Here is a 23,057-nt window from a genome sequence, read left to right as displayed (position 1 = left end):
GAGCCAGCGAGAACCAAGAAGTCACGGCGAAGTCGGAATCGCGTCACCATCCGTGCTTCCAACTCGAAATGGGGCTGGATTTCCGGTTGTCGGCGTCATACTCTGCATTGGAATGGAATTCCGCCAAGTACTGCAATGGAATTTCCGCTACGGTGTTTTGGAATTCCATTACGTCGTCCTTGACCTGGTGGATGACTCCGACACCTTGGCCAAATTAAGTAAATTGTGGCTCATCACTGCACTAATAAACTCCACAGCGAGAGCGAGAGTGAATCAAGCGACGAATAAATTCTTTTCCAGAATGCATCAGTTTTCATCGGCCGTTACTTCACGGTTCTTCAGTTGGCCCTGGACATTTTGTCTGTTGTTTATCGTGTGTAATCTGCCCGGCGTCTTCATGGGTGTGCAGGTGGAAACGATCAAGCCCGGCGATGGTGGGTCTTCCAAATTGATGCATGTTATAACATGCTGTGATGTGAAACCTGATTTTTATGTGGAAATCTCCACGTCATCCTGTGACGCTGCTGCAGTGCGTTTTTCTTTCATGGAATCTAATTATTCTAATTGCTTTATTTTCAGGCACTAATTTCCCTCAAAAGGGACAAACTGTCAGCGTGCATTACACAGGTAAGAGTCGGAAGACCCTATTTGGAAATTTGGAAGAAAAGTTGCCAGTTCTGAGTTTTGAATGGGTTCGTTGAACCCTGCGCTCGTTAATATTGAATTTTCCAGATGACACTTGCAAAATTTTTTCGCTTCCGAATTTGCTTTTTTTATTTCGTTGAAATTTAAATTTCCCTGAGATATGTATATCGCAAACGTAGGAGTTTTGTAGCGCGTGTTAATGTTGCGGCATTGTTGCCTTTGAATTTTCCGCGATTTACGATTTTGCGGCAAAATTGTGGCAAAATTTTTGCCATGAGTTATGATGAGTAATTTTAATTATTTACGTTTATTTGAATTAAAATTTGGATTTCTTTTTGAGCCTGAAAATTAAGATTTCATTTAATTTACTTTTGACTCTTTAGTGAATTGAACTGGTTTCCTCTAACATAAATTTTCCTTTAAAAACGGAATTTGTATTATTTAATTATTTTAATTGAATTTTTAAGGGAAACTTCGTTCAAATTTATTGTGATTTATGATTTGTTATTGTGAATTAATATTGTGATTAATTTTAATAGTCCAGGAATTCAATCCTTCGCTAACTTTGGGTTACTGACTCGTGGTTCCCCATTGTGTTTTTAAAATTTTACAGTTTTACTGCTAAATTGTAAGGAATGTAAGTACTTGGCCGCGTCTTTTTAGTACGTATACTTGTCACAGTGTATTCAAATGGTGTACATGTATACATAGCTGCGTTATTAATGCTCGAAGAATTTCCTGATTAGAATCGTACTCGACCAGCCTAAAATGACGTTCCCGTCCTACTTCAACATTCATAGAATCGTGAGTGTTTCTGTTTACGTACATCCTAACTGGAAAGGATTTGTCAGAAAAATTCGCGATGTGCGCTCACGTTTAATTCGTTTGACCGGAATTCTTTAAATATGACATTAAATCCTTGTTTCTTTGCAGGCACGTTGACGGACGGGAAGAAGTTTGATTCGTCGCGCGATCGCGGCCAGCCGTTCACCTTCCGTCTGGGCCAAGGCGAAGTCATCAAAGGTACGCTGAACAATTCTGACATGGATTTGGTGTAAATAACCAGGAAAAGCTGGAACTGCATTGCTTAAAGGAAATACCGTTGTTAAATGGCGAGGATTATGAAGGATATCATAAGGAAAATTGTACTTGCCTAATATTTGCTGCCGGTTTAATATTTGTTGAAATTATTAGCTCGGAAATTATTTATAAAAATGTAGAGTACTTCGGTAACGTTTGTACATGTTTCCCCTTTGTATGTTATACCCCAGTTTTACTGCATGTGGAAATAAATCTTCTAATTTAAAACAACGGTGTAGAATGTGTGCTTGGTTTATTGCCTTGGGTTTGCTCAACAGTTAGTCGTGATATGAGTTTTAATCCATTTATTCGTTGAGATTTTCTAATTAGCCAGGCATTTTATTTGAATACGCGCTGAGGTTTCTGGTGCCAGGATTTCTGTTATTTATTTGTTTTTTGATTTTTTTTGTCAGTTAGTTATAATGTTCTTGGAATCTTCTTACGGTGGTCTGTAAATTCGTGCGTTTTCTTTGAAATATTTTAGCATTTTTCTATTCACACCGTTTGTAGAATAGACCAGAATATTGTTAAAAAACGTTATCCGGAATCGCATATATACGAGTGGAAAATACTAAAGACGTACAACATTTGTTTTACGTTATTGCATTATTCGTAGTGGTGGGGCTTTATTTGCAGTATTTAGAGAGACGAGCATCGCTCACAAAAATACGTTCAATTGAAAAATTTGTACCGGTTGGCGAGAGAAATTATTCTATTTTTACATACTGCAAATCTATACGTACAAAATATATTTATTGAATTATATTTGTTGAAAATATATTTTTTGACAATATATTTGTTGAAAATATATTTGTTGAAAATATATTCACTGGAATATATTCCAGTGAATGACGCATTTATTTAGCCGGATGTTGTTGGTGTAGGTTGGGATGAGGGAGTGGCGCAGATGAGCGTCGGGCAGCGCGCCAAGCTGACCTGCTCACCGGACTACGCGTACGGCGCCAAGGGCTACCCGGGCCTCATCCCGCCCAACTCCGTCCTCGTCTTCGACGTGGAACTGCTCAGCTTCAAGTGAACACATTTTCAACGACATCCGTCGGCATCTCGCTCGCTTTTCGCCGCATCTTCGGCGTCCTCAACTATTAATTAACGTGGTGCTGGAATTGTTTTTGATTTTTTAAACGCCGCTGCAGCATGATCGTCGCCTGAAGTGTGCTTGCTGTTGTTTCTTTTTTAAGCTTTGATCATTTCTTTTGCTCGCGATTTGTTGCTGTTTCTCGGTCAGTGTCGCTGCATGACGATTGTGCGCAAATAAAACCGTGCCATTTCCGTGTTTGCCTTTTCCGCGGTGTTGTCAAAATCTCTGCGAATTTGTTGACTGTCTTTATTTATTAATTTAGTTATTGATTAAAATTTCCACGTCTAATAAATTAAAAATAAATCGTGAGAAAACAATTATTTAAAAGTAGATTGTAAAATAATTTTCAAAAAACTCGATAAAAATATTAAAATTACCCAGATCATTGAAACAATAGAAATATAACTAAGCCCGATAGCAATATAAATAATAGGAAATTTATTTACCAAAAACACCAAATCAGTTAAACCGAATAAAAATACTGAAATCGAGTAGGATGAATAATGCAGAAAAAAAGGTATAAAAGAAACATCAATTCCCATCCATCAGTTTGTTTCCGGTTTTCCGTTGTACAAATCATTCGTCAGCTCAAATATCCGAGCGGACTTCATTCAATGCAACACAGATCTTCCGGGTGGTGTTATGCAGCGGATTATTGGCTGTGCAGCATTTTGCATCTGCTTCACACATGGCTTCTAAAGTGAATAATGTTTACCATAAAGCACTGTGTCACCTGTGAACGGCGTCTCCAGATAATAACATCGTACACATTAGAAAGGATGCGCAGAGTTAAAACGCGGACTTACATCGAGAATCTGCGACTTACATCGATGCGAGAAATAGGCGTACCAAGTCTCAGTTGGCTGGGCTTCGTTGTAAGTCGCTTTTCGCTCGGTGTCTGTCGGTGGGCGTCGACGAAAACCGTTACCAACATGGGCGTACCTTGTAACGGGTCTAAGCGACGCCCAGCGACTTACAAACTTCGTGTTTCTGTGATCTTGATTGGCGGGTCTGCATTTTGAGTTAGATCGAGGCTGCCCACCGCCAATAGCAAAATTCCAAACCACGTGATCGTTTCTCTATACTTTGAGCTTACGGAGACGGTTAAACGATAAAATGATAGGGCTCTATATCTTTTTTTGTTTTTGGTTCTTGCCTTCTTGTTTGTTTTCGAAATTAGAATTGTAAAACTGATAATTTTTGTGGCATTACTTATGCATCTATAGTGGAGGGATGCCTGCATTTTGGGAATCCAGATTGGACTGCGCATGATCAGTGTTGGCCCAGGTGCCCCTGTTTACTGATTACTTGTTGTCTGATAACTGCTCAATTTATTTTTGATTCCATTACAGCTGACTAGCATATTACAAATTGATTTCGACTTGCCAAAAGGTCCACAAATTCTAGTGGCTGTCTCTAACAATTTGTGGTATACTTGTCATGTAGAACTGCCGTCGTATCGCAGGGAACCCTGCGCGCTGGCTACCCAGCTGCTGGTGCTGTTTACAATACACCCCGTTCTGTACTTGATTTCTTAATCTAATTTAATACCCGACTTCGACTAATACTGCTGGACAGCCTTCCATCGTAAGTCAGAAATTATTTTTTGATACCATGTTAATTTAGCAAAGTATGCGCTGAATAATTTGTTGGTCGCATAAATTTAATTCTGATTTTTCGTTTGTATTTTACGAAAGAAGATTGTATACGTACTTGCTTAACCATTTAACCATGTGGCGGGTTCCCGCTTTGGTCTGGCTACCCAGAAGTATTGTTAACCGCAGTCTTTTTATTTATTTTTAACTGAAAAGAATATTGCGCAGCGATACTCAAGTGCATCTTGTTTTGATACTTTTCAACAGGTTATATTTTTAGAAATTCAAATGTGGTGATACAATTTAGAAGCATAATACTGCACGCATAATGTTTCTGCACGCATGATGTCAGTCTGTATGTCCTGACAGTTGTGCGCATGCGGTCGAGTTTAGCCCGTACATACCTACATGCAAGACGTGTAAACGGGCGCGGTTTTGCGTTCGATGTCTGTATGTCGAGGGTAAAAAACGTTGTAAGTAAATCCGCGTTTGAACTTTGCGCATTTTATATATTACACAGGCATGCGGCACTACTTACGTTACCGATAGTGGTGATGGTGAGTGGAACGTTATAATACTGCCTGTTTCAAAAGACGTATACACTGAGCATTACTTGCAGTTCCATATACATAATATGTACTGTACTTCCGGTGAACATGCAGTGCACCGTGTGAGATACAGACAGGTACGTACCTACTGAAGGTTTTATGCTATGTTCTTATCATTCTGTACATTCAGTGCAGACTTTATCGGGAATTGTACCGGGGAATTTTGCATTTCTTTATTCTGATCTACTGAATAGAAAATATGCTCCCAGGTCCCAAGTAATGAGAAGCCTATCAGAATGCATATTTTGTGGCATATAGCTCCGCCCCACTGTCTCGCAGAATTTTCGAGCGGTATGGTGTATACAAGTACAATACAGCACAAGATGATGCGCAGCGCCGCAGCCATCCCACATATGCCATCATCTTCACTTAAATTTTCCAGCAAGCCGGATACACCTCGAAGATGCTCTCCTTCACCAAGCACGCACGAACGGTGAACTATGCATTCCAGTATATGTACTGTATGTTCAGATGCGTTTGAGATTGGTAAAACTTTGACTTTAAGGGAAGTATGCTGGCGTACGAATCCATGACCAAATTCACGGACCTCCTGAACCTAGGAAACGAATCAGGAAACGTTGATAGAATCTGTTATATAGAACTGCTGCCATGCGTGAATATGTTCAGAACTGATGCCATGCGTGAACAGTTATTGCCTACTTGAGTAACTGTAATTCCCTAACAAACACCAACCTCTTAGTTCTTAATTGCCATCAACACCATGTAAATTATTATGGCAAGAACGTAACTGTAATTTTCTAACAAACACAAACTTCTTAGCATGAGATTATTATGGTAAGAGCGTGACGTACAAATATGGAAAATGGACATAAAATGTACGCTTCTTAATTTTGACGATAATATTAGTACAAGCACAATACAAATCTATTGTGCACATCCGTTAGAAGACAAGTAACGTCATAAATACGTACTTACTTCAAATACGTACATACTTTCTGCGTTTTGCAGTACTAAAGTACTTACGTTAATTACGTACTGATAATCTGAACGCGGCTTTCTAGAATTCTAGATTTACAAGCACTGTACATAGTATTTACGATCGTTAACGAAACCGTTTTATTATGCGTGACGTTCTGCCTAGCAATAATAAAGTCATTATTATAACTGTTTCGTACATTAATTTGAATTTCTGTTATTTTAATGTGGTTGGCACACGGCAGCAGGCAGACGGTTTCTAGCTCGTAGAACATACTACAAATTTACTAGCAGTTTTGTCATAATTTCTAATTATTGGTAACTGCATTTATCTACGTACTAAAATCCTGTCATCCTGTACCGAATCCATAGAATTTTTCGTAAAACGACACGGAAAACTGCGATATATCGGAATCTCAATTCGCCATTAACTAAGTAAGTCCGCACCAGAACAGTCACAAATATTGGACAGTATATCTGGAACAGGAATATGAGTGCAGAGCATGAGTACTGCGAGTAAAATGACATTAGCATTTTTAATTCATTTATTTTTTATATGAAAGGCGATATCAAGCTCCAAAACGACAGCCGCGTAATATGCAGTTTGTTGCACGGGTTTCGAATTCTTTGATTTAGTGCGTTATTTATGTAATTACTTATGTACACGGATTACACGTTAGAGTTCAGTAACCTAAGTGATATCATAGGGGGAAGCAGCTTTCTTGGAGCACAGCGCAATTGACGGCTAATTTCACGATTCCCAACCACAGATTATCAGCGAAACCTTACATCAAAATTTACTATAGACATATTGGCATCCAGTATGCTTGTTCCAGCATAAAAACATTATTGACGTGTAGGTTTGTGTAAAGTAGTTCAAACTCGGCGGCTTACAGAACTAATACGATTATCGGCACAGTGTTGCAAAAAAAATTCACGCCTCTTACATTTTGGTCTTACGGGAACGGAAGTAATTTTTTTTCAGAACGACAGCAACCGCAATTGAAAGATGATGTCTCTACGGCGGACAATGACCATTGCCGGCTGTCTGATGTGTTTGGTGTGTATAACATCATTGCGGGATAAATTTACCAAATAAAATTAAAATGCAGTAAAATTACATGGTTTTACGCTCTTGCAGTTCCTTGTACAAGCGATGGCTAGCATGGTTAATTTTGAGGAACGCCAAGAATTTCTGCCCACCAATGACCAATACGCTGCGAGGTGGAGACGCCGCCCTAATCGCCCGCCACCCATACCCGACCCGCCCAAGTGCTGCAGCTGGGCGTGGTACACCTCGGAGTGCTGGTGGACCGGTATCCACTGGGCTTTTAGTCCGCATCCGCAGAATCCCACCAAGGTATGCCCCGGTACGGGATGGGGCTAGTGGAGGTAGCATCCAGGTCGGCATTACCCGTGGCTTCCAAAATTTTTACTATTGAGAACGGTGATGTCATTGTGATATGAATCGCATGCAACATAAATAGCATGCTGCTATATTTCATTAACAAAGTGTAAGAGTATCTGCAATACATTAGCCTTATCTGGATTATCGACTGTTTCGTTCCATCAGAATTGTTAGTTCGATCACTGACCGCTGCAGGTCTTCTGCTAAAACTGTGGATGCTTTTTCCTCATGCTTTTGTTCAGCTGATTTGTCCCTGGTTGGATAAAATGTCCACCCTGTTTATCCATTAAAACATGACAAAGTGGTACTGACGCAATCTGCTTATAGGCTTCATGCGCAAGCCTGGAACGGCACATACTGTAGCGGCTCCACCCAGTTGTACCACAGAGCTTACGTACGAAAAACATTGCCCAAAGTGTGCGTAGTAATTGTGTAGGCGGACAATGGCATTCGCTGAATTTTCCCTACTCGTACACAAACTCTGTGGCACGACTTGGTCGAGCCGCTGCAGTAACGCTTTTACCGAATGCCAAGGATTTCAATATTCGGTGACCTTTAGTGAACAGGTTGGTGAAATGGACCACGTCAGCCACCATGGCCGTTTAGTATTCTTTACACCTTTTTAGTTATTGATTTAACCAGTTATTCAGCAGCTAAGTTGAGCATAAAGTTGCAGTGCCCTTTCTGAAATACAAAGTAGTGTACGAGTACTCGCATCAGTTCAAAATTCGAAGTAGATCTATGGTCCTTGCATTTATTTCTAGTTTTTAGTCAGCATCGAAGTTCTGACACGCTTGCCGCCCTCGGGTGTATTACAAGGTTGCGCAATCGAGAGCGTTATCCGATGTTTGTTCCTGTTCCGTTCAATTAACCAGGCACACAGTAACACAGAAAACAGCATCGGTCAGGTCTTGTGCAGTGCACCCCGCTTGAGAATAAGCGCCAGGACGCAGCTATGTTTGCGTATCCAGAATGCAATACGAGTATGGAAGCATTGTAAAACATTTGCCAAAGCGCTTAGCTAAGGCCAATATAAGGAAGCACAGCCTTTGAAAATTTGAAAGCGAGGTCTATCGTATGGCGTGTTTACCGTACTGCTCGTACAAATTGTACGAGCAGTACGGTAACATGCCATGCAAACTGGGATTGTGTTACCTAATCCCCGTATGCAATTCATCCTGACCATGAGGGAATTCATCCTCTCCCAGCTACCTACTGCTGGCTAATGGGAATTTTCAACTTTTCAGCCAGTTCCGTAGCTCATTGCTGCCGGTTATTTCATGTCCTTCGTTTCATCCTTTAAGCTTTTAAAGGGCACCTTTAAGTGAGTGGATGTCGTCGCAGTGTATCACGCATGCTGCACTGCCGAAATTTCGCAACACAGCATGTTTCAAATTCTGCGGTACATCAGGCTTGAAAAACTGCTTTGGGCCTACATGGTCAGCACGGACTAGCCCAACTGCTTACCTGTGTTCTGCGTGCTGCGCGCACTATTACTGTATATCATAATCCATAACTTATCAAACAGCAAGTGCATGCTAACTGCAGCTATTTCTAGTATTCCTGTTTATGATAGTGTTCATTGTGCAACAGCAACTATCGTACGACCACGTCCAGATCAATGAACTCTCCGATTTATTATTCACCACGCTGTACTATTATTCGGTTAGACACCGACGGGAACCAATTTTTGTGATCTCGATGTCGGTTCCTTAAAACCGTGAAGTTTGCGGCAGGCTGTGCGATGCCGTGGCGGTAAAACGAATATTGCGCTTCCTATGGCACATGGATGCCGTGGGAAGCGCATTCTTCATTTTACTGCAGATTTTTTTTACCTGGAAAGATACGTTTTTTTGGAAGGCGTCTTACCTGAATCAGTAATTCTTGTTTGCAATAGATTACTAGGTGTACGCTCTCTCTGTCGCGCAAAGCAGGCCTCGCGTGAGTAAAGGAAGTTTAACTCTTCCGGAAAGATTAAACGCAGTCAGGGCTCAGGTGTACCAAAAGTCTCATTATGGATGGATCTTATCCAAGCTTTACACAGAAATGGACATAAGCATAACTAGGGAAGTGCACCGCTGCTCGCTAGCACTAAAAGACCGAAGCGAAGCTAGAAATATTTCGAGAAGTACTTACAATTGGGAAAGTGAATTAAACGCAGGTATGTCGAAGCACTTAACCAATTTTCGTTTTACTGACTCCAGTATCCATAATCGTGTTTTACTGACTCCAATATCCACACCCGCCAGCACGACACTTAACGCATAATGCATGTTACTGCTTAACCTAATTCAAAAAATCCTTCTGCATCTACAGTAGGTTTTTGATCGTAGTGTTTTGTTGTGATTTCTAGAAAACTAAGATTAAGAAACTTACTCGAGTAAACTTGATTAACTTACTCGAGTATATTAATCAAGATACCCAGCAAGGCGGCATCCATAAATTACGTAACGCAAAAATTCGACATTTTGATACCCCCCTCCCCCTATGTCACCAGTGCTAACAAACTCAGATCCCCTCCCCTGAGCGCTACGTAACAAATTTAGAACCCCTCCATAGATATAGCATGGTGACGTCAGAATCGTAGTAAAGTTTTTAATACCCCCCTCCCCCTTTGTAACAACAGTAACGCTTTCAGAACCTCCCCCCTCCCCCAACTTGCGTGACGTAATTTATGGATGCCGCCCAACCAGAGACCAAAGTACGTACACTGTACAAGTACGTACATACACAGTACAATGAAAGTAACGTTTGACGAGTTATGGTACAGGACTGGTTCTTCAATGTGCAATAATTTAAATAACAAAATCCCAACAAAGCTGCTAGTAAAAACAACATCGAGCACGACACCGTACGAGTAAAATCCCAACTCTGAGCGCCAAAAACATGTCCTCTTTCTGTAACACTAGTCCACCATGTACAGAGTAATCGGGTACCGTATGTATCTGTACGAGGAGGGGATAAATGAGCTCGATGTACCCGAGCAAGTGGTAACAGAGCTCGTTATCCGTAACCGTGCCTGTTCAATAGGGCCAGCCACCAAGAGACGGCAGCTTGTTCTATAACGCAGAATAACTGAAACAGCCGTTGAGACCGATAGCTGCTTTTTTCTCCATAGACTCCTATGCTAAACAAAATCACTTGTGTCTTACACAGTTCGAAAGAAAACCACTCAACCTGCATTCCAGAAGCATAAGAAAAAAATTGCAAGATTTTTTATACCAAGAAAGCTATTATTAAGGATGATAGAGAAAAGTTATCGCCATTTATGTTGCTCATAGACTTAGTATGAGATCTCGATCCACGGTCGGGTACACGCACAACTCTATCAGCTTTTTTACGAGAAACATAAATGGCGATAACTTTTCTCTATCATCCTTAATAATAGCTTTCTTGGTATCAAAAATCTTGCAATTTTTTTCTTATGCTTCTGGAATGTAGGTTGAGTGGTTTTCTTTCGCACTGTGTAAGACACAAGTGATTTTGTTTAGCATAGGAGTCTATGGAGAAAAAAGCAGCTATCGGTCTCAACGGCTGTTTCAGTTATTCTGCGTTATAGAACAAGCTGCCGTCTCTTGGTGGCTGGCCCTATTGAACAGGCACGGTTACGGATAACGAGCTCTGTTACCACTTGCTCGGGTACATCGAGCTCATTTATCCCCTCCTCGTATGTATTGTACATATGCTTAACCGGAGCGCGCTTTGCGGGACAACTTAGGCTGTACGGTATTTTACTATTTCTGAAGCCCGTTTGCGTATTATACAAACTAACTAGTGGTGTGCTTGTATTAATTCCCCCATCACAAATGTTTTATCGACGGTCGGTACATTATATAGTTGCAAACTTACAGCAAGATTCAATCACATAGCATTATCAACGTTTACAATCGCGAATTGTTTAGATACAGAACGCGATTTGGCTGCAGCATAATTACACATACCAACGGGAACTTCACCGCAATTAGCCGGCCGTCTTAGCTACGATCATCTTGTTTCATATTACACGGGAAGGTGTCTTATCCCGACGCTTAACGCGACAAGTAACAAAAATGCGAATACCATGGTTTTTATTGAAAACCTTTATCTTCATCGGCAGCAGTTCGCTGTCGGCGTGCATGGAAATCTGCCACCAGCTAATGATCCGATGTGACGCTTTGTGGGAGCAAAGCCGTTACTCGCCCTGGGATAAGTGGCGGGAAGCATGGCCCGTAACGGATGAGCGGGTTAACCAGACAGCTCGCGAAGCCGCCATGTCATGCCGGTATGAAATTAAGTCTGTCGTGCTAACTAGCCCAGAAAAAAACAAAGATATTTTCAAGTACTACCAGTAGTATCTTATTAACTTTGCTTACAACGGGTGACTTTTTATTACACTGCAGTGCTGACAGAAAAAGACATCTTTGCAGTGTGAACGAAGAATATGGACGATGCTTGAACGCGGTGAACGAAGGCTGCCCGCAATATCCGTTCCCCAAGGCTGAATTCAGTTTCTTTATGGCCGCATGGAATATCTTCATTGCCAAACTCTGCGACGCGCCGGTCGCCCTGCAGCGTTACACTGCCGCGCTCTTTGACTGTTACATCATCCACAAGGACACTATCCCATTGAAGCTGCCTCCAGCCTTGCCTAGCGTGCTGCATTCGCACAACGCCAGCATTGCCGTGCGAGACGTTTGCAGGTTGGCAGTGTCGTACAATGTTGTTAAATACAGCGTTCGCTTTGTCTGCATTTAAAATTAATTTACTGTCCGTGTTAGAGCGCTGGTGGATTTGGAGCAGCAACTGAACGACACCGCGCGTGCAGCAGTTACCGGATCGTGTGGAGAAGACGGACTGCGTATTCTGTTAGAAGGAACTGGTTTTCTGCATAAAAGCAACTGCCTTGAATTGAATGCTGACCGAAACGGTCATTTGTTCGGTAAAAATCTGATGTTTGACTCCTGTTGTGAACTGCGTGCCGGTGCATGAGCGCAGATTGTAAAAGCACAGCTCCCGCTTGAACGGTGCGGATCGCCTCGTTGCTGTGATGTTCATTGTGGGCTACTGTAGCCGTACAAATGCGAACTACAGTGAAAATGGGATAGTGGAACCGGAAAAATTTGGTTCTGTATTTGTATAAGTCATCCGCTTGATAAAACCAATGATAAAACCCTAACATACATTGCGCAGACGCACGCTAAGGAAAACGAATAATCGTTTATCAAACCGGGTGACAGCTGTAACTTTCTTACAGCTCCGAAGGGTAGCGAAGGTCCTCTATGTTCAGCGTTCATGAAAAATGTGGTGTCTGTCGGTCACCGCCATCAAATGCACATATGCGCGACCTGTTCACGATCATATGCGCGCTGGCCGTATATGCTCAAGGCGCGTGCAAACTGTGGTGTCTGTCGGTCACCGCCATCAAATGCACATATGCGCGGCCTTTCCACTGTCAAATGCACATATACTTCGCTGCGAGTACACCTTCCTTTTGGCTACTGAGTAAGGTATTTTGTTGGTAATCATGGACTTCGTAAGGATATTAGCAAATTGAGGTTACCCCCCAACCTCTGTTTTTTAACCAAAACCGACTACAGATTCAAAATCAGCGCATTTTTCTGATCTAGAAATCATCCTTCAAAGTCAGAAAAGGTCAAAACCAAATTCTGACTGCCGGCCCCCCAGTGCCCCAGAACTACATGGGGTGGTGGCAGTTGAGTCAAAGACAAAACATTTTGTTTCTGCATTCTGAATACTTATTCTAGGTGAATCGGCAACGCTGAATCCGAATATGATGTCAGAAAAACATTTCAACGGTCCCCAAGAGCGCTCGGCGAAAATTTCTCTTCTTCCTGGTTTAACGCGTTAGTTATAAGCAAATCAAATTTTCAACCGGACGCCCTCGGGGACCGTTAAAACATTTTTCTGACATCATATTCGGATTCAGCGTTGCCGATTCACCTAGAATAAGTATTCAAAATGCAGAAACAAAATGTTTTGTCTTTGACTCAACTGCCACCACCCCATGTAGTTCTGGGGCACTGGGGGGCCGGCAGTCAGAATTTGGTTTTGACCTTTTCTGACTTTGAAGGATGATTTCTAGATCAGAAAAATGCGCTGATTTTGAATCTGTAGTCGGTTTTGGTTAAAAAACAGAGGTTGGGGTAACCTCAATTTGCTAATATCCTTACGAAGTCCATGTTGGTAATCGATATGACGGTGCCCTTCTACCGGTACACTACTTGTTGCCAATACCAATAATTTTTGAATACTGTAACCGCTACATGGAACTAGAACATAAAGCCTGGAAGTCCGGATAAAGTCATGGCTGCTTGGTGTGACTAGCGCACTGGCGGCATCCCCAAGCTGCGTCTTGACCTGACCGTAGGTAGTACAGACTATCTGCACTCTCATGGAAAGCGAAAGTAGGTTAACGTGTAACTATTCCTAATACCTCATTTGACAATCAGCTCATGTAGAAAATATTTTTGGATTTCGCCGGAAAAGTCACCGCCATCTACTCGAGCGGCGATAGAGTAAAACAAAGACTTGACGTTACCTGACGTTACCTAAATCTTCAAAAAAATTTGGAAATTGGAATAAATGTTTTCGAAAAACACGTCTATGGTCGGTGAACCTATGCATCCGCCAGCCAGGAAGGACGTCCACCGTAACTGAGACCGTAAATACATGTCCCTCCAAGTAGGCTTTAGTTGTGCACAATGTTGTTCAATATGATCGGCAAGAATGTCTGATTCAAAACTTTGCTGTATTCCGAGAACAGCGGAATAAGATTTGCCTCACCGGTTACATGGTTGTGTATACTCTAAAGACACCGCACATACTTTAAAATCGTCACATTAATTCTACAAATTTTGCTAATAGGCAGATAAAAATATGTATAAATCTACTGCTACGCTTCGGTCATACAGTGCCCGCCAGAAGCGAGTGCACTTTCCTAGTCTATATAGAATAAGAGAGCAACAGGAATATTCCGAATGGACATTGGCTACAATAACAAGATGCGATCGGCTAAAGACAAATAAGATAAATAAACAAATAAGGTAATCATTCAATCATTTCTCAGTAACATTAGCATGCACAGCACAATCGCACACGCCGTAAATGGTTCATTCACGCAGGCACCGCACATGTCCGATCCACACGCTGGTCCAAAGTACTGTACAGTCCAAGATGCTGGCATCGTAACACACTTCTCACACAGATTAACTGGGCTTCTGAGAATGTCTGCTTCCTCTGAAACCTTTCTTACTCTTCCTTATTCTTCCTTGTGGTCTTTTCGGCTGATTGAAAATGTATGTACACTTGGCATTTAGTGAGTTCGCAAATCGCGCCGGCATTACCTAACATTTTTGCAGTTGCATGTTTGCAGATAAGGTACGTATTATCAACCGACAACCACCACCAAGAAATCAAGCGTACACTTTGGGTTAACCGTTAACGAGTCCGATTTAACTAATGTACAGTCCTTTTTAACTAATGTACGGGACGCTCTGCGGTTTGCGTACGCACCCTTTTTGATTGCGCAATATTAACGAAATGTTAAATTTGTTACACAACAACCTAACAATAGTTACGCTTTCCATTTTCTTCCGGTTGCGTTGTTTATTAAGGATTTTAATGATTTTCGGGTAGCGCTGTAAAATTAAGCTATGCCTGAATGTTATTACTGGAATCTAAAACATTCTTAGTAGATAGTAGTTATTCATTAATAAATGAGAGTTTATATGGTTCTTGCTTTCTTTGATCATCGAGCAACTGTTGATCATACTTTCAAGCTTTCCAATGGAAAATTGACCGTGAGACTGGTGGGCAAAGCGTGGATTCCAGAACATGTTGACCATCGATGTTACTTTCTTAGCTGGGATGTGGGAGCATTTCCAAGGCATTTGACAAATTCGTCATGATTTCGGCAGCACTGGCACAGGGTTCCCGTAGATACCTCACATCGAACTCGATTCCCGTATGGGCACGTTGGCTGATTATTAGGGTCAAGATAGTCGAAATCCGGTGTGACATGAGCCATTCTAGAATCTGCAAAAATTAACACTAGCTGTGTTAGGCGACAAAAGAACAGCTGCGCTCTACACGAGCTGTTTGGAAGTGACCTTTTGCTTACCGTCTGTAGTCGGGATGGCGAAAACGCTGGCTAACACCGAGCTGCAGAGACCAAGAATCAAAAGCGACGTCATCATTGCGCAGGGACAGTTCAGTATATTTAAGCGATAAGAAAATCTGTTTATGTAAATTTTCCAAACATTACTTTGGAAGCAGCTTTTATTACCGGCTGCAAATCTACGAGTGTTCAAAAGTCGCAGAGTTTGCAAAGTGGAGGCCCGGGAGGTTCGCAGAAATTGGCTGCATATTGACAAGGATTGTGAAAATTCTTGGATTTACATTCTTCCACCACCCACTTGACTGCCCACTCCTGCGTACGTTGCATTGGCTCAGCAATTCTTTGCTGCATATTGCTGGAAATCCATTCCGCAAGTCTGCCTGCCGCTAGTCACGAAGCACTTGAGGATTTCTCGTTAGCGGAATAGCTGTACATGCAGAAAGGAAAGTTCTGCTTTTTTCGAATCATCATCGTCTACCGTCATGCGGTTTTTTTTGTAGGGCTAACCTTAACAACGCAAGACTGCAGGAGCGCTTTGTTATACTGTAGTCTGATTATCCTTAAAATGTTCCCCTGTTCTGTATAATTATTATATTACCATTTCACTCGATTTACTGCGGCATTACTGCGAGTGATAAAAATTCGTATAATTACTAACATCACCAAATATCAAAGAATAATAAAAAGACGGCGGTTACTGATGTCGTTCTGAACCGGTGCTTTTAAAATTTATACGAGTATAAGCCGCGTCCATACGAAAAGGAGGCTCATTAACCCGTCTAAACTCAGTCTTTAAATGTCAGCTTTTCGCAGTGGAAGAGCATCATATGTAAACCTTGTGAGTTATTCCGTGTTGCACCTATATTTAACTACCGCTTACATATTTCTGTTCACTGCATCACATCATTTGTACGTTGTACGTTTGCTCAATTATACATTGCATCGTCAGGAAAACATTTGGCGCGACAACTGCGTAAAGATGCTATACAAGATCAAGCTCAATGTCGAGCTCAATACTGGGCGTATAAATATCGGTGTAATTGTTTATTTTGTTGCGGTTGGTTGTACAGTAAAAAACATACAAAAAACTGTACTGAACTCTTGGCACTTGCGAGGGTCGCAGCACAACTATTCTACTTACTTATTGACCATTGTACTTCTGGTCATGGTCCCATGGTCCATGGATAAGTATTACCAACCATGTTCAAGCTCAACCAATGCTCGCTGTATTTTTCCTTGAAAGCGATTATGGCAATTCGGAATACCTTTTATCACAGAGCATATAATATCCATGCCATCGTAATGCTTTTGCTTCTTTGTCTGCTCAAATATACTGGAAAGCAAGCTCAGGCTTGCCTCCAAAAATTTTCCTGAACGTGCAAAACTCACATTGCAATAAGCATTTCTATGAAAATCGGCAGCATCAAAAACACTTGAAGTCTAGTGTATCATCCGAAAAAGTTTTGGATTACCGGTATTCGCGACATCGAGCACCTGGTAAGGTGCGACCAGATAGAGATACAGTACATACAGTACAGTACGCACATAGTACATACTACATACGTGCTGACGAAGCCTAAACGCTGACCAAGCACAGCATTATAATACGTATTATCACATGTGCAGTACTTGCATATAAATCTACAAGTAATCCGCTGCATTAGTACTAGCCGATGCATATGTAGAGTATTGATTCCTTGATTAACCATGTCCAGTGTTCATCTGTTGTGTGCAACTGGTTTGAAAGATTCACCTTTAATAAGTATCATGGTACGGGTACAAACTATGCACCAGAACAAAACGGCATTTACAAAAGAAACACTTCCTCTATGCAATCGTGATCGGGGATCGTACCCATTACACAAATCGCGTTTCCCCGTTGTATTTGCATAGATATTCGCTGTTTAAAAAACTCTTTCGCCCGCTTTTGGCCAGTTGAAGTTGCTATTCCGTTTCCAACCGTTTCCACTAGCTTTTTAGTACCGTCTCCATAAGGTCCGTAAATTTCGATGGCTGCAGCAACGAAATCGTATCTTGCTTGCAACCAAGCGTGTTTCGCGAGTTTCTTCCTTTCAGCGAGTTCGGCTGCTGCATGGCGTTCACGGAAGTGCGGTCGATATACGAAACCGCCAGCGTGTCTACGCAGGTGACGTCTATGGCCAGCGGTTTTCCGCGCGCCCACGGTATTAGTGTGATCACGTCCGGCCTTTTCCTATCCTTCACAGACAGACCTTTTGGTTCCATTCTAGAGGGAAAACCGGCTGACTTCAAGCCTCGGGCAAATTCCGCGCTGATTCCGGAACCACTGGTTTGTGGTTACTGTGGACAGCCCGCGGCGATTACATTCCCTTCAGCATCCCGAAAAATCAACCAGCCGGCCAACCCCAATACGTCCTGATCGAAGCACCATGGCCATACTTCCGCAGCAACGCGGCCGTTGGGGGTCTAATGTATTTGCCGGAGGTGGCCTCAAACTTACGAGAACTTAACGAGTACCAGGATAGAGTGTTCACTGCCGCTCTGCCCAGCGGACGGTTATCCCCATTGCCGGGACTGCAAGCCGGGAAATAACATGGACGACAGCGTGATGACGCAGTGCTGCTTCTCACACCACTGGGCGTGGAAGAATAACCGCACCCTCCGCGACGTTCTCCCGTACCGCTTTCATTTGGATCCGGTGACGGACACCAGCACGGACCCATATCCGTATATTACCATGCCATTCAGTGTTATATGGAAATGTAAGGAAAGCATCCTTTGTAAAGCCTTTTACCGATAACAATAATGTGCTAGTAAGTATAACTGACATATTTATCATACATACGGATACGGTACATGACGTGCATAGTACTGCATGTAACACGCTGCAAAAAGTGAACGTCATCGGGTGCTTTCTAGCGGATCCGTGCACGGGCGAACCAGCGGAGTCCATTACGAGTGATCCCTACATCCCATGGAGCACCCGCCAGCCAGGCTAAAGCGCTAATGGTTCCGACATCATGGTTCTGTAACGATTACGGTGGTTTGCTATATGACCAGATATTACGAGGGTTACATTTTTGTGGCATTGATTCGTTGTATGCGTGCTGTATACCATGTGGCTTTAGTTTTGGAAGGCGCGTGCAAAAATTACAATGCACTTAATCAGATGAATAATTGGAAACACCTTTAATAACATCTTAACAAAAAAACACGCACTGATTTTATAGTCAGCAGATGCATTTTCGAAGACCGGGTTCCGTTGCTGGAAAAACTGTAATAGCTGCAGCGACTCTGTTTAGCACTGAATTAAATTAAACAAGCAAAATTTTAGGCTGTGACCTTTATCCGTTTTATTATTTAGTTTTTCCACGATATTACACAGTACACTGAATTTCTAATCGTTTTATCCCGGTTGCGGTCATCAGTTTGCCGAACAGAGATCACAGTAAAATAAAAACAAGAATAAAAACAACGACATGAAGGTATGACACAGGAGCGGTTCTTCGCCTTGTGATAATTTAGTGAACGGACAAAATAAAATCGGGCGGAGAATATGCTCAGCGTTACTCTGAGCCGACGTTCTACTCGGGATTTCGTTATATTACTCTACGAAGAAGAATTTGCAGAAAAAGAGGCCTGTTAATATCACCAGTCAACCCAACCAACAACCACAAAACGATCAACGAATAACCAACAACCTAACCCGCGTTACACGTCACCCGGGCAAATCGCTCCGTCCCTTCCGCTGCCCGGTTCCTCAACCGCCGCCGGGCTTCCGAAAATCCGCACGCGGCCGGTATCACGCGTCCCAATTGGGGTTTAAATGGGTGGGGGTATCTGTCGCGCGGTGAACGTGAGTCTTTCGCACCCTATCCTTCCCGCTGTCCGGGTCTCTTCGCACCCGCTGTATACCCTGTTCGGGCAACAACACCCGGTCACGTTTAATCAGCTGCGCTCCATCGCCGCCCCCCGCTGTGCGGCTGCCGCCAGACCCGCCCATGCGACCGCTGCCCGACTCGTGACGTCCGCCAATCTCAGTCAAGCCGCCCGACGAGCGTTGGTTATCGCGGTGGCTCTGTCGCTGGATGGACTCCGGGGCAATGCGCAACGTGCTGAGCAGCTGGAAATAATTAAAGCCCCTGGGAGACCGGCGGTATATAGCTGGCTTCAATAAGCCGATCCCAGCACTCGTTCAGGGCCTGGGCGCCAAATGCATCGTCGGGATCCACAGCTTGGAAGACCTGGTCGATTGCATGGCGCAGCATCTTGTCGTCTCCGGTTTCCACGGCTTTGTTCATCTGATCGCGGTGGCGCTGATGCCGAAGGGGTTCCGAGACGCCTTCCGGTGCAGTGCACGTCGCAGTGGTCGGCGGGCGACCACGAAAGTCCTGACCCTGGAGTTCCGCTAATTTATTATAGTTTTGAATGGGCCGCTCCAGGTCCTCCTTCAGGGTCTTGGGATCAATGGCCCTATCCTGTGCCAGATCTTTGAAGGTCTTGTCGAAACCATCGCGCAGCTTTTTGTCGTCTTTGATTTTCCTCACGGCTCTCTTCACTTTAGCTATCTATCACCAAATAATCATAATATTACTTGTAGAACAAACCACTTTTCGGTATCCGATTCCTCTTCGTTTGCTGTGTTTCGTTTATTCATGTACTTTTTATCGCCAACCATCGCCCCATTTTTTTTATCATTCCACGTTCATGCCGTCCACCAAAAAGGTTAAATAAATCATAAACTACATACAACACGTACCACATCCTGGAAAAAGCGGAACTCTGTCGATTTGGATTCGCTATCATGCTTCACATTGGGCCAATGCCGCATAATAGAGAAGACCTCGTGCAAGCGGCCTAATCTAGTCAGGCATAAGACTGTCAGGTTGCGGGGGGCCTTGTAATTGCGATGCGAAGGAATACCACGCAGCAGCTCCAGTGCACCGGCCGCATTATCCTACAAAAACCTTCAATACACAATGAGCATACGAGCCGTTCTACTCACTGTACTCAGTAGTTTAAAGGGAAAACTTTACCGTAATTACCATAACATACCAATATGAGATGATTTTCAGTAAATGCTAAATGTCTCTTTGTTTTCGATAATGCCAGCTCTGTTTGTTTTTGTCTCGAGTGTTAAATGTTTTGAGGGGACCGTGTCCCGATGCATACGACAATAAATTCACTAAGCAAATCTGTTGTCGTGTCGGGTGTGGCGTACGGGAAAATGAGACTCTTTCGGCTCTGTGCATTCATATACAATCTCTTCAGTTTTGTAATCAGTATGTACCGTTTACAGCGGTAGTACAACAAGTGCAGCGCGCATAAAAACCCCACTCACTACAGCAAATTTGAGTGAAAAATTTCCAGATCTACTGCACGTTAACATTTTCGTATTAATTACTGCATCACTTAAATTTAAAGTGTATTAAAAATTTAAAATGGCTTACATTTTTCAGAGCTAAAGCAGCCGTAAACGCCACCGCGCGTCGCATAACCGGTCGTGCTTTCTTGTCGATGGCATCTTTCAGCAACTCCACGGCCGTTGCGTACGTTTCGGGAGTATCCTACAAATGATCGCAATCCTTAACGGATATGAATGAAGTTATCACGTGCATACTGTACGTATACCAACAAAGTTACAGTAGTACCCAATCACTGTATACTATCAGAAATCGTTAGAAACGTTAGTGGCCAAGAGGAACGCACTTCATTAGTTTAGTTTATTCAACGAGTATTCGTATTAACATCGTACCAGCTTATAGCATGCCGCACAGGCCAAGGTTAAACAGTAATTCGGCACGTGGGAGTGGATGCTGTCAGTGTCATCGCAAAACCGACGCTGCAGCATGGCTTTGTACAGCATCACCACATCGTGATAGCGCTGATTTTCATACAACAGGTCCATCGCCACCGTGTAGGAAGTCATCTGGTCGTACGCATGGACCAGATCCTGCAGAGAAAAATCATATGATGCCAGTTCACTGTTCAGGCGCTATTATATCAAAATGCACGAAAATGAAAATATCCGGATACCCGAGAAATCCAGATTTTATTGCCGCTGCAATCAGCTCTATTTTCTCGTATTTAACTGCTACTAAAATATGATAACTAATATCTTTATTCTTTAACCACCAAAATTGTGTTTTTAACTAACCAAAACTATGTACTAGAAAATGCTAATAAAATAGAACTACGAAATGCAATTTAAAAAATAGCAACCAGAAAAGTTTTCCAATTATTCTGGATAAATCCAGTTAGAGTGTTAGACCATTCGGAGCTCCAATGAAGGCTTACGGGATCTTGAATGGAGGCTAGGGCCTCATCGGGTTTATTGAGGTGATGATAGAGTCGCATGAGAGACGGCCCGAAAGTGAAGTGCTTCTTCTCCGTCTGCTTGACATACCTTCACAACGACAATCGACTCTCAAACAGCGTACAAGCCAGATTCCTAATTAGCGGCGTAAAGATATAGGACATAGGTGAATTGTGATATATCGCAATTGTGAAAGAAGTGGGGAAAAGACTTCAGCAGCAAACCGGCGAAGCACGCTCGCATCAATTTTTACGTCAGAGTTTGTCGATAGAAATTCAACGGGGTAATGCGGCGTCTGTGCTGCGCACGATGGAAGGGCTGGATAAATTGAATAAAATTTTCTTGTTGTAATTTTTGTGTTTCTTTCTTTATTTTGCCTTAAGTTTGATTTGACCAATAAAGATTCAAAGTAACCCATGAATTCGTATTATTCGCTGTACCTTTACGCATTTAAGCTAAACTGCACGACTACGTGCTTTCATTCGTCGGACATGCAACATTCCGTACTTCTACTTACTTCTTCAGCATTTTATTCAGCAGCTGCAAATCTTCATCGTTCTCCGCAAGATAGTACATCCTTTTCAGATCAGCTTTGGCGAAACCGGGAGATGTCGTGTCCGCGCTAACGCGCTCTTCCAACTTCTGCTTGGAACGCTCTACACCACCAATACGGCGACACGTCATAATATGATTCGTTTTATTTTCTTTCAAGATCTAACTGTACAGTGATCGTTACGGAACGCAATGGGGGCCAACCTTTCATCGAGCCCACTACGGCCGCATTCCTCTCCCGATCCCGTACATAGCTGGTAAGACCAAGACCTTCTTTAGTGTAGAGGAGACGGCAAGCTGGCACTGTGGGGATGAAAATTACTTTTCATTCATACGGATGCGCGCCGCAGCACGGTGCAATAAGGTTAGTAAGAGTATTATTGACGTCAACGGGCAACTAACATGAGAAATTCCGCGGCACTGTCGCAGTGATGCTCTTATGGGCAAGTATCTCGAAACTGGCGATCGCTTTCCGTGTCGATCCGATCCAGCGCCAGCTCATCGTACTGAGCGTCGCTACACTATCGAAAACGGAAACTACAGGGAGCTTCAAAAGCCCTTAGTTTGCAAGTTGAAGGAACGCGAATTCCGAAGACCGAAGTCTGTCAAGATCAAATGAGAATGACTGGCAAAACAGCTGATCAGCTGCGTGCACACAAAACAGCTGATCAGCTGCTTCATGCTTGCACGCCGTGCAGATTGACGATTCTCGCCCGGATGGCG

The 23,057-nt window shown here is 42.9% G+C and overlaps 3 protein-coding genes and 1 long non-coding RNA gene across 5 annotated transcripts; 3 read left to right on the top strand and 1 right to left on the bottom strand.

The window, feature by feature from the left end:
• The first annotated feature begins 233 nt into the window (after positions 1–233).
• On the top strand, positions 234–3,015 carry LOC129596906 (peptidyl-prolyl cis-trans isomerase FKBP1A-like). Its single transcript, XM_055494308.1, has 4 exons — positions 234–434; positions 580–627; positions 1,579–1,668; positions 2,610–3,015. Exons 1-4 carry the CDS (start codon positions 302–304, stop codon positions 2,759–2,761), a joined length of 423 nt encoding a protein of 140 aa, XP_055350283.1. The 5' UTR covers positions 234–301; the 3' UTR covers positions 2,762–3,015.
• Positions 3,016–6,170: 3,155 nt separating this feature from the next.
• LOC129596923 (uncharacterized) lies at positions 6,171–7,670 on the top strand. The gene is made up of 3 exons (XR_008691498.1): positions 6,171–6,398; positions 6,949–7,023; positions 7,105–7,670. It is a non-coding gene; the product is annotated as an uncharacterized LOC129596923 (long non-coding RNA).
• A 3,560-nt stretch (positions 7,671–11,230) lies between these two features.
• Positions 11,231–12,515, top strand: LOC129596920 (uncharacterized). 2 transcript variants are annotated; one of them, XM_055494327.1, is made up of 3 exons: positions 11,231–11,632; positions 11,751–12,050; positions 12,129–12,515. In XM_055494327.1, the coding sequence occupies exons 1-3, from the start codon at positions 11,421–11,423 to the stop codon at positions 12,337–12,339; spliced, it is 723 nt and encodes a 240-aa protein (XP_055350302.1). In that variant the 5' UTR covers positions 11,231–11,420; the 3' UTR covers positions 12,340–12,515. The 2 variants fall into 2 exon arrangements, with proteins under 2 accessions (XP_055350302.1, XP_055350303.1); XM_055494328.1 differs by having other exon boundaries at positions 11,247–11,632; positions 11,778–12,050.
• A 6,398-nt stretch (positions 12,516–18,913) lies between these two features.
• LOC129596963 (pentatricopeptide repeat-containing protein 2, mitochondrial-like) lies at positions 18,914–22,801 on the bottom strand. The gene is made up of 8 exons (XM_055494367.1): positions 22,737–22,801; positions 22,539–22,637; positions 22,300–22,438; positions 21,764–21,872; positions 21,222–21,419; positions 20,917–21,033; positions 20,226–20,423; positions 18,914–20,034 (listed from the first exon to the last, which is right to left on the bottom strand). Exons 2-8 carry the CDS (start codon positions 22,543–22,545, stop codon positions 19,600–19,602), a joined length of 1,203 nt encoding a protein of 400 aa, XP_055350342.1. The 5' UTR covers positions 22,546–22,637; positions 22,737–22,801; the 3' UTR covers positions 18,914–19,599.
• Positions 22,802–23,057: the final 256 nt, after the last annotated feature.

Source organism: Paramacrobiotus metropolitanus, unplaced genomic scaffold (genome assembly GCF_019649055.1).
Source record: "Paramacrobiotus metropolitanus isolate TYO unplaced genomic scaffold, Prichtersi_v1.0 Parri_scaffold0000098, whole genome shotgun sequence".
Taxonomy (NCBI): domain Eukaryota; kingdom Metazoa; phylum Tardigrada; class Eutardigrada; order Parachela; family Macrobiotidae; genus Paramacrobiotus; species Paramacrobiotus metropolitanus.
This window is presented reverse-complemented; position numbering and strand designations above follow the sequence as displayed.